Source organism: Centruroides vittatus, unplaced genomic scaffold, assembly GCF_030686945.1.
Source record: "Centruroides vittatus isolate TY-2023 unplaced genomic scaffold, ASM3068694v2 contig_18, whole genome shotgun sequence".
NCBI classification, from domain to species: Eukaryota; Metazoa; Arthropoda; class Arachnida; order Scorpiones; family Buthidae; genus Centruroides; species Centruroides vittatus.
In genome coordinates, this window is record NW_027121101.1 from 337,719 (window position 1) to 349,751 (window position 12,033).

The following is a 12,033-nucleotide window of genomic DNA, read 5'->3' on the forward strand; positions in this document are numbered from 1 at the left end:
CACTTTTTCATTTGTCCCTTCGAATCTTCATAAATAACAATGTTAATGTTACTGCAGTTAGCCTCAGGGTGTCCATGGAGTTATTTGTTAGTGAAGAAGCACAAGCCTGGCCAGCAATTATGCCCTTTCATTGATAAAGCAAGATCCCCAATGTTCCTTTATAAAGAGAATCCATTTCCTCAAAGGACAACCTATATAATAACCAATCCATTGATCTTAGCTTAATATCATGCAGTTTGAAGATAACTGGTAGGGAACACATTACTGTACTTGATTTTGAATTCATGTTCCTGCCTATTTGCCTTGAGCCCTATTTTTTGCATTACAAATTTTTTAGCTTACACACTTGTCAAAGGAGAAAAGGAAGTATAGCACAAGTGAGTTTACATCCAAAAATGAGGTACTCATGGATAGCCCTCTCTTTGGTGATTTAAGTGAGTTGGTTTTCTGATTTTTTTTTGAAGCAGTAGACCCTGGAGAGATTTTTACCAGACACATTATTATACACTAGGTATATTTGACATTCAATATCTGGAAAGCCAAACATAACATCTGGGAGTTTTTGAATGTTTTCAACAACAGTTATGGCCTGATACTTAAAACAATCTAGTAAGATAAGGGGTGCACTACATATACATTGCTATTCAGCTTTCAAATGTCAGAGTAACATCTCATTTATCAGCCTGCCTTTATACCATCTAACTCTTCCAATCCTATGTGCTATAAAACTGCAGCTTTAAAGCATGTGTACATGCATTGTTCTATGGGTAATGACACCCCACACAAATTAGAACGAATTAAGAGCATTGCACTATTATATGGATAGGCCTTCTCTTGTTACTATACTTGCTCAAATTTATAAGCATGGAATAGCCAATGGGGCACCAAAAAATGGAAGACTACAAATCATGCCATAATTCCACAGACTGTATACCAAAATACAGTAGAGAGTCGTTTATCTGAATTAATTGGGGACTGGGGTTGTTCAGATAATTGATTTTTCAGATAACCGATTATGTACGAAAAATATTAACCTGCCCAATGTTGAAATTTTTCTCTGTTGCGTGTTGCTTCGTGTTGAATTTTCGTCATTTTTAAGCCTAACGAAAATTTTTATAATAATAATCGAGGCTATTGTATCATTAAAAATTATTTCTTTATTTTGTACAAACAAAATAAATATATGAAAAATATAAAAACACAAAAATTATACTTTAGAAGTAAATCTAGTATCAAAAAAGTTCGATTCAGCACGACACAGTCCGACTGGAAAGCGTTCAGATAATCGGTGTTTGGATAAACGACTCTCTACTGTAGTAAGATTTATACACGAGAGCTGGGTTCAAAAGGCCACACTGTATTTTGATCTGTTAAGTAATGGTGGTGATGCAGATGCTTCAGAGGCATGTCGAATCACTTTAAGTGATGGCAAGTTTTCAACAGGCATCTCATCTCTATTGGCTCCATGTATAGATAGATCCCTTTAGGTTAGGATAAGTATGGTGTTTCCAAAAATAATGTCACTGCACTAGTCCAATATGCTTCAGAGCCTGGGGTATCCTGATGAAAAACTCGTATAAAAGATCTTTGACCATCATATGTTTTGGATGACTGTCAAAGATCTTTCCAGATGGCTAAGCTATGGATCTTTATAAGGCTACCCTTTCAGGAACATGCCTTAACAGTGATATCCTTTTATTACTACAGGTTTGACAATATAATCTTTATACTCTTAAGGCTTAAGGCTGATAATTACACAATTTTAAGTTAGTTTCCTTTTTGTTTGGTTCTCCTGTAATAATTTTGAATATACATTCTGACTTGTATTGAAACAGTTCTTTTAATGTCGTGCCACCAATGAATATTTTCACTTTTAAGAACTTGAATTTGAAATGACTGTACTACATGAAGGCCTCTAAATGGGGCTGAAAACATTTGTGTATTTGTTGAAATATGTGTTGGAGTAAGTGCTGAGATTTTTAAGATAGTAACTGTTCTAACTTTAGGAGTTCATATAATTTTGGATATTTCAAATAATTTTGCTGGTTTTGAAGTTTTTTCCAGCCTACCAAATGGTTCTTTGGAAAGTTTAGGTCTTACCTTAATCTATTTAACTATACTTAAATACTGCACAAATCAGTTTCCATTAAATACTGAGAAAATGTTTTGTTGAATGAAAATTATTTGGACTTAGTGGATTAGGGTTCTAGAATAGAATATTATTTTATTCATTTCAATAATACTTTAATGTAATTTTAATAGTATTCTAGAAAAGTTATTAATGTAAGAGTGCAATAATTCTGCTTTTATCTTAATGTAAGTTTTTATATAATTTTATTAAATATTCTTAACTGTTATGAGTGAATTAATTTTATAATTAAGTTAATGAATTAAATATCATAAAATTTATATAAACTTATTATTTTTAAAAACTAGGATGTTGATGATTTCTTTGAACATGAAAGGAATTTTCTGATTGAATATTACAATCATATTAGAGATGCTACTATGAAATCTGATAAAATGACGAGAAACCATAAAAGTAAGATAAGTTAATCAAAATGTTAAATGTAGTCATTTAATACATATGATTTATTCAGTTTAAATTTAAATGATTTATTTTAACATACAGAAAAAATTGACTACTTCAAAATTTTTGTATATTGACACTGCTTGTCAAAATTTGTCTTATTTCAAATAAAAATTTTACTTTTACAAAAATATTATACCAATTCTATTTTAAAATATGGAAATAACTTTTATATTGTTATTTCTTTATTGCTTTAAATCTATAAAATTTATCATTCCTAACAAATTCAGACTGTAAATAGTGATTTCTGTAAAGAATTGCCTTTTTATACAATAGCCCATAGCTCAAAGTTGACTACTTTAAAGCTACAGGTAGCAGCATTTGCACATCAAGAAGTATATTCTAAATCCCTAATCTGGGTGAGATTGTGTGTGAAGACTACAAAATATACATTCTTTAAATTAGAAAATTATGAAAAATATTCTGTAAATGGAATTTTCAGTTTAAAATTAAAATTAATATTCTATCCTGCATGTTCATCATTATTGAAAATAGTATGGATTAATTCCTCAAAGGATATGGTATATCTTTAAGCTATTGTAATTTCCATAAATTTCAGTATCTTTTTTGTAACTATACCATCAAATAATTAGGAGCTGCTTTTTGAAAATGTGCAGACCTTACCTATTCATCTATTTTGAATATAATTTCTTGTCACATTATCTTTCACACTGATCTAGTATTATCAATTGACTAATTTCTTATATTGCTTATATATAAAAAATGGAGAATGTTCCAGTTGATACCATACTTTATCTAAAGGTCTGGCATAAACTTTTACTTAATATTACTAACATTTTTCAATTAGCTACAAATATCTCTTTCACTCTTCTATGTCAGATTGCCAACAAAAGAAGAGATTACCTTTAAGATAAAGTGCAAATCTAGTAGTTTAAGTATTTTAAATTTTCTAGAGAGACTCTGACTGTTGTGCTTAGTAAGAAATTTGTATCTCTTCATGGATGTGAAGTAATGGCAGAAATAAATATTGACATAAGAAGATTCTTTTTGTTTTAGCAAAAATTTTCATTTGTTATTTAGATCGCTTGAAATTCATATTTATTTGAATTATTTGAGCTGTTAACAAAGTATAAATTTTAAATTCAGTAGTTGGAAAAAGGAATGATGGTGATATTGACATCAATTCAGTCAATTTTATGAGAACTTCATTCGACATATTAAGCTTATTATTGTTATACACTCATGTCCCTATGTATTAGGGTGGTCGATAAAAAATTTTTTTTTTTTTGTTTTTCAGTTTGGCCACCCCGTAAATTTGTAACATGTATCCATAGCAATAATATTGTATAATTTCAGTTGGCTAGCTTTAGCAGAAGAGGGCGCTCAATCGAGCATTGTTCTTGAAATTTTTGTGAAAAATGCTTGATCTTGATTTTTTTGTTACAGGTCAGTTTTATGTGTTAAATTAATCAAATCTACTTTTAAATACAACTGGTAGAGTTTTATAGATGAATGTAAAAAATTTTCGTACTTATTTACGAGACAGTGAATCAGTGCATTAAAACGAGTTCATCAACTCGAAAAAAAGACAACATTTTTCTACTTGGATGTCGGAATCTTGAGCCATTGGTAAGGATTAACCAACTTCCAACTCTTTGGCAAGTTCTTATTTCATTATCACTACACATTAAATGAATCAAAAAATTGAAAGATTCTGTGCATATGCTCATTCAAGAAGTCATAGAGGTGTGGAGCAAATCTGGTATTCCAACCAGACAACCAAATCACTGCATTGAAAAACTGAAAGTCATAAGAAATGGCTGCTTTTAAAGAAAAATAAAACTAGGGATTTGGAAGCACAGAAAAATAGAGTATTTGTTTACAGAAGAGCTAGACAAACTTTTTGCCCATGCAAATGCCATGAACTCAGTCAAAATTGCAGAAGACAGAGTTTCTCATTGATCAAAGAGGTGAGCGTAAGATGATTGACATCGATTGACAAGAAGCTGGAAAAGACCAAAAAACGTTCTCTAAAACAAAAACAGAGCTAAAGAATTAAGAGAAAAGGCTGCTAAAAGTAATGCTTCAACTTCGGTAGTGTCAAGTCAAGAACTAGAACTTGATTTCAGCTTCAGTAGCACTTCTAGTGCTGATAGCACTTTAAAGGATAAGCAAGATGATGATTTTGTGGTTGCTTTACCAAAAAAGACACGGAGCGCTGCCAGTGACGTTGTGCCATCGACTAGTGGTATATTTACACATGTTACCAGCACTCTTGATCGTAACAAAATAACCGACCAAGAAGCAGTGAGACTGATTATTCTATTGTCTGTCGCACTTGGTTGTAATCCCACTTCACTCCCAATCTCTCAAAACACAATTCAACGTGCAAGAAAAAAAGCAAGGACAGAATTCAATGCGAATATAAAAGAAATATTCGACCCGACTTATCCACTTGTAATACATTGGGATGGGAAAATACTGCCTGATATAATAGGTAATAAGAAAGTAGAGTGCCTTCCGATTCTTGTCTCCGGTAACGGTTGCGAAAAACTGTTAGGCATACTCAAACTTACTGCACGAACAGGAGAAAACATGTATGATGCTGTTTTTGACACAATGGAACAGTGGAATGTCACAAATAAAGTCTGAACTATGAGTTTTGACACTACTGCCTCTAACATCAGTGCCAAAAAAGGAGCGTGCACTCTCCTAGATGCAAAGATGGGCCATGATCTTTTATGGCTTGCTTGTCGTCATCACATGTTTGAAATAATGCTTTCAAAAATATTTACACTGTGCTTTGGGCCATCAAGCTCTTATGATTCCATTATTCAAGAGATTCAGCAATGTTTGGGATACATTTCCAAAAGAGCACTAAGATTGTCTTGACTCCAATACTAGCAAGGAACTGTTTGCTGAAAACTCTTGAGAGTCTTAAGACTTCTTTAGCTGGAGAAAAACAAGTTTGCGGTGATTACGAGCTAATAGAGCTCACAATGATCGTTCTGAATAAAACCACCTGTGAGAATTCATTGGCGTGCCCCAGGACCAATACATCATGCTTGATGGATGGCAAAACTGCTGTATGCTATGAAGATTTTTCCCTTTAGTAGTAATTCACAAGCATTTAAGCTAACCAAAAGAGAATAAAAACAAATCGTTCAATTTGTTAGTTTCAGTGCACTCATACACAGAGATTTGGATCAAAGCGCCTTTTGCAGCAGATGCACCGATTAATGACTTGCAACTTTAGAAGAGATTAAAATCATATGAAGCCATTGATTCCAAAATCGGTGCAGCAGCAAGGGGTATTTTAGAGTGTCACTTGTGGTACTTGTCTGAACTAGTTGCTTTTGCCATGTTTTCCAACAAGCTGTCCTATGGTGAGAAAATGGCCATTGTTCAAAGAATGGATGTTGATGGCGGTTCTCATTTAGTACGAGGTGACTCTGCTAAACTATCCACGAAAGCCACATTAGAAGCCTTTGCATTGCAAAGAATGCTGAAAACGCTCTCAGTTCTAGACATCAAGGACTCTTTCTTGCAATTACCTCCTGAGAATTGGGGTGACAATGTTGATTACCTTCAAGGCAAAAGTTGCATAAGAAATTTGCATGTGGTTAACAACACTGCAGAGAGGGGTGTAAACCTATTTGAAGATTACAATATGATACTCACTAAGAATGAGGAAGAAAAACAATTTTTACTTCATGTCGTTGAACAAAACAAAGATTGTTTCTACTGAAACATCCAAAAAAGTGCTAACGAACTTAGTTTTAGGTTGAGAAAAAAGAACTGTAATTAATATTATTTTAAGTATTGCTTTGTTTATAACATTTTGTGTGTTTAAATACTATACTTGAATAAAAAAAACTTACTTTTGATACATAGTTTAGTTTTTTACTTAATATCCTGACTAGTTCTTTTTAAGGATTTTTTCATAAAATTCAGATATTTCAAAGTCGATGAGCACCCCCTTGTATATAAGATAGGGGGCTGAAATTTTGAACACATAATAGGAATGGTAGGTATAACAAGGGGGGTGGCGTGACTTCCACTTGAAATTTTTATTTGCTATTTAAGCATGGACCACACTACTATGTATGCATAAAACTCAGTACTGTTTTAAATTCAATAATTTATTTTAAACCAATGATTGCAGTAATTAATCAGGCTATTATTTTGCTATTATCAAATTAATAGCCTGATTAATTACTGCAATTGTTTGGTTTAGTATCAATGCATTGGACTTCGGGATATTTATTATTTATTTAAAACTGAGTAAAATTATTTTTATAATATCTATATAATATGAAAAGTTGATGTGAAAGTTTTTCTAAGAAAGGGGTAAGATCACAGTTTGGAAAACTATTTCAATATACTAGATTTAATATAATGTACAGTACAATGTCTCACTTCTGTGTGATTGAGAGAGAATTTTGATTGTGATAGTTATTTCCTGGATCACCAAAGAGAGGAATAACAAGCCAATGATAACCAATAGGAATTAATCAGTTTAGAAAAATTGTAAAATTACCACTAAATCAACTAACTTTTTATAAAAATTAAGTAAATATCAGTGTTCTCAAGAGCTTAACAAAAATAAGCTCTTTGCACAGTAAATTACACCACTTGATGCCAGAAGGCTGCTTTAGGAACAATTTATCAAACAAAAAAAGTTAAAGTAACACTTTAACTTATGTTTTGTTCAATTAGAGGGTAAAATTAATTAGATACTTAAACCTAATTAAATAGTAAATTGCAATTTTGATTGATAGCAAATCATATGTATTTTGGCTTCATTTATGTAGTCCTTAGATGGTGTACTTGGTTCAATTCTGGAGTAATGCAAAGGATGTACACAATATTTTAGAGAATTTTTTTTTCATGTAATGTACTTGTGACCCTTTTTTTCCACTCGTTTCATGTTTTGAAAGTTTTTTTTTATTTAAACCTATCCATATCAGTAAATGAGGCCAATGTAGTTTTATATAAAACTGATTGAAAATATATGTAAAATTTATTTAATATATATAGAGTTGTTAAAAGAATTTTTAAACTGATTGTTTGTTTGTTTTTCAGATGTAGCTGATAGTTATATCAAGATATCATTTTCACTTGTACAGTTAGCAACCATTGATGGATCAGAACTTGAAAAGTAATTTTTTTTATAATTTATTATTAGATATATGAATTAATATCTTCTATAAAAATCAGTGCATCTGTAAATTTCTATAATAAAGTATAAATCACACTTTATAAATCATTGGAAATATACTAGAAAATCCATATTGATTTGAAAGTGAGATTTTAGAAATTTAACTCTTGTTTTTATTTTTAAGATTTATATGAAACAAATTTTCAGTTATACTTTGCAAGAATGCTTACTCTTTAGTTTCAAGACTAAGCACTAATTTTTAATATCCAAATATCATGGACCAAATATGGTTTAGCTAATTTTTCTTCTTGTGCTGCCATCATAAAACATTAAGAATAAAGATTAAATATTTCACTTACACAAATTTACAGACTGGTTTAAACGATCAGACTGTTGCCAACATAAGTAATGAAATGTTACCAGTAATATCCAGCAGATAATATACTTTATGAAATAACAATGAATCATCAAAAACATTTGTTTTTATCATCAGGTTAAAAATGAAGTTGTGTGCATATATGCATGCATACATACATACGACTCCATTTATATATATATGAAATTTGAATGTCATTTTAAACAAAATGGAATAATTATTTTATTGGTGGAAAGTGCAGACATCAACAATGTCATAACCATATATTTTTTTTAAAAGACAAGACTCAAAGGTCCATCTTTGAAGTGCACCTATAATTTTGTTTGAGAATGTCTTGACATTTCTGTAATTTATTGCAGTGTTCTTAAAAAGTAGCTTTGTAAATTTAGTTTCTCCAGATGTTTCAGATTGGTCCAGTTCCTAATTGGGTGTATTAGACTTGCTTTATTGCAATTGCAATTGTTGCTAATGCAATGTAAATCTGGTTACACATCTAAAAAGAACTAAATCTAAAACCAATTTAGTATCTACAAGAGAGATCCAGTTAGAGATCTAACTGGATTCTTTATTACAAAATGCCAAAGATCCTATTAACATGAAAAATCTATTTGGGATGTATTCTATCCCCATTATAGACAACAGATTCAGCAAGAAATGGGTCTACATTGGAGCAATAGCTTGATCTCTTTAATAGTGTTCCTTGATAGGCACATTTTCTATCCAAAAGAGCCTACTGAAAATGATGTAAAAGGTACCTTTCAATGAAGCAAGTCTAATTGAAAGGTACCTTTGGTCCTTGTAATCTGAAACATCTGGAGAAGTTTTTTGGAACACAGCAATAAATTAGAGATACTGAGAGAGAGCCTTTAAATCATGGAGGTCCATCTTTTGAAGTACACCTATAATTTTAAGTCTTGTTTTTTAAAAAATGTCAATAATGACAGATGAGCTTTCCACCAATGAAATAATTATTCCATTTTGTTTAAACTGACATCCAAATTTTCACATTTATGTATATTTGATTTTATTTTACATGTTTGACAATTTAAAAATTGTTGTCATTTGTTTTATTATTATTTAGTAAAGTATATTATTTGCTTCATATTACTGGTATCATTTCATTATTCACACTTAATTAAATCCAGTTTTCAAGTATTGCACAGTTATTGTTGTTGCTAACATTGTTTCCTCCATCATACTGATGAGATTTGTTAAATTGTGATGTTTACATGATGTGGTAGAATAAAACTTGCATGTTGTTTTTGAGCATGTGCAATATCTTTAGTTTCTCTCAAATGTGAGAATGCAATCCAACATTGATTTGTATCTTATCAAGTGGTTTGACAATGCAATAAGTGAAAAAATCTGACAGCTTAGATTTTCTGTGACAGTTTTCAAATTGTCAAACAAAATCACTAATAAGGTGCAATTTGGTCAAATGAGACAAATTCTTGCATATTGTAGTTCTGAGCAACAAAATAGTTGTCATGTAAACTAGCCTTTAAGACTGATTTCTTATGCTAATAACTAGAAATTATTCCTAAATAAGAATTTACTTTGCTCAGTATCATCTAGGTTCTTAGCTATTTTCCTCTATTTTTAAATGAATTTTTAACTAGTCATATTTAACTTTTTAACCATTTATATTTTTTAGATTTTTCAGTAAAGTTTCTGAAACTTTTGAAAAAGCAAGGGTAAGAAGCTTGTAAATTTTAAGTTCTTAAAATTTTTTATTATATTCTGATATACTAAACTTTTTCAGAAATTGGAAGGAAGAGTTGCCTCTGATGAGGATCTTAAACTATCAGATACATTAAGATATTATATGAGGGATACAGCTGCTGCTAAAGTAATTTCATATTCATAAATTTGAATATTAAGAGTTGAATTAAGACATTTTTTTTATGATTGAAAATATTTTATAGAATTGATTGATTTTATTTAAAATATATTTTGTTCACCTCAAATTAGTACTGTAAATCATACTTTTCCATTAGATAGATGACCAGCACAACTCCATTGCTAATGCCTTTCAGGGGAAAATTTTTGAATTAATGTGATTTCCAGTTTTCATTGGAAGTTCATATATAGTTAATTGGGGCCTCCCTGCCGCCCCTAAGATTTCCACATCTGGTCTTGAATTTCATTTATCTAACACTGTTCTCAAGATTAAGGAAAGACAGACAACAGTGGGAATTTATAGATATACAGTTTTTCAAATTGCAGCCCAATACTGTTGTAATGCTGTGAATGTGCATTTTGAGATATATTTCACAAAAGTAAATTATTTACAGGATTAAAGAATTAACTTAAATTTTAAGCCTTATTTTAAACAAAAGGAATAATTAATTTATTCCATTTTGCTTAAATTGGAATCTAATTGGTCCAGTTTCTAATTGGGTGTATTAGACTTGCTTCATTGAAAAGTATCTTTTAAATCTTCAATTACTAAAAATACAGTAGTCTCGTACAATGTGCAAATAAAGCAAGCAACAACCCTTGAATTTTGTCGATCAGAGGTATGTTTTTTTTCAACTTATAAGCCAAGGTTTAAGCTTTCATAAATCGTGTAAATAAAGCAGGTTTCGATAATGCGATTTCTCATAATGTGTAACAAATCCTCCGCGTTGTATGGGATTCTACTGTATATGCATAAATTTATGCACATACTGTTTCCCAAATAGTACATTAAGTAAATTCCAAAATAATCATTTTTAAAATACAATAAACTTTAGAGGAAATTAGATTTCACATCTTAAAGTTAATTTAGTGATATAACCATTTTTTGATTTTATAAAATTTCATAGTTAAAACAATATTTATATGTAAATATAATTTCAAACTGTTATTTTAACAAATGTTCTCTTTTTTGGGGGGAATTTTTGTACTAATTTATTAAAATCTAAATTCAATTTGTTAAATATTAGCGAGGTTGAGGCTTGAGGTCTGAAGTTTTAAATGCAAAAATGTGTACATCAGACATTCAATCCCACTTTCCTGTAAGCCGAGAAGTTTAATAATGGTGTTTGGAAAGTCAGTGGAATCATGCTTGACATTCCAAATGCCATTGTCAAACTTCTAGGCTTACAGGAAAGCGGCGCTGAACATCTGACATACATATTTTCACGTTTAAAACTTTGGCCTCAACCTTGCTATTACTTTCATGAATTTCTTAGAATAAAGAAAAAAACATAATTTCATGTACATTTTTTCCTCTTCAATATTTTAATTTGTAATGCTTCCTATAGACTGTGTGTGTATATACACACAATTGGACTTATTTTTGTTAATGTTGGACTCAGCAAAATTAGATTTGAACTGTATTGTCTTCATTACTTTTTTTAACAACTATCTAAGACAATACAGTTCAAATGGTATCTAATAATAATTGTCCGAAAGATTTAATTCTTCTAATTTGTATCTTTTTTATTGGAGATGTCTTTTGGCTCATCCTCAAGTAAGAAAATTTTTCAGTACAAATCTTCTTTACTTTGACTAACTTCTTTTTTTTCAATAAAAGTATAAAGCTATTGTTATTACAAGAAATAAAGAATATTCTAAAATGTTTATGGGAATCTTAATTAGTAAAGTTGTTCTTAAACTTCTGTATATATTATAAAATCTTAATCTTAAAGAAATTTATCTTATTCTTTTTAACTTATTTTTTTCTTGTATTGGCTATCAAAAACTTCTTGCTCACTTGCTCAGTGCTGTTCATACTAAGTTAAAAACATTTTAATGTAACATTTACTAAATTTTTCTCTTATATAAAAATAGCCATGAATACTATGAATGATATATAAGGTGAAGATTTCCTAATAGTTGAATGTGCAAATTACTTAATTTTGAAATTGTTAAGGGTATAATGTAGCTGATATTTGAATTGGGGCATTTCACATAAATTTATTTTCCAAATATAACAAATTCTATAAATAAGTGTAGAAT

General features: G+C 30.2%; 1 protein-coding gene across 1 annotated transcript in view; it reads left to right on the forward strand.

Annotated features, from left to right (window-relative positions):
* Positions 1 to 12,033, forward strand: part of Snx6 (sorting nexin 6) — a 40,017-nt gene that overhangs the window by 19,899 nt on the left and 8,085 nt on the right. The window contains 4 exon segments of the mRNA XM_067263751.1: positions 2,437 to 2,542; positions 7,637 to 7,712; positions 9,743 to 9,782; positions 9,851 to 9,937. Of these exon segments, the coding sequence (XP_067119852.1) occupies positions 2,437 to 2,542; positions 7,637 to 7,712; positions 9,743 to 9,782; positions 9,851 to 9,937 (309 nt within the window).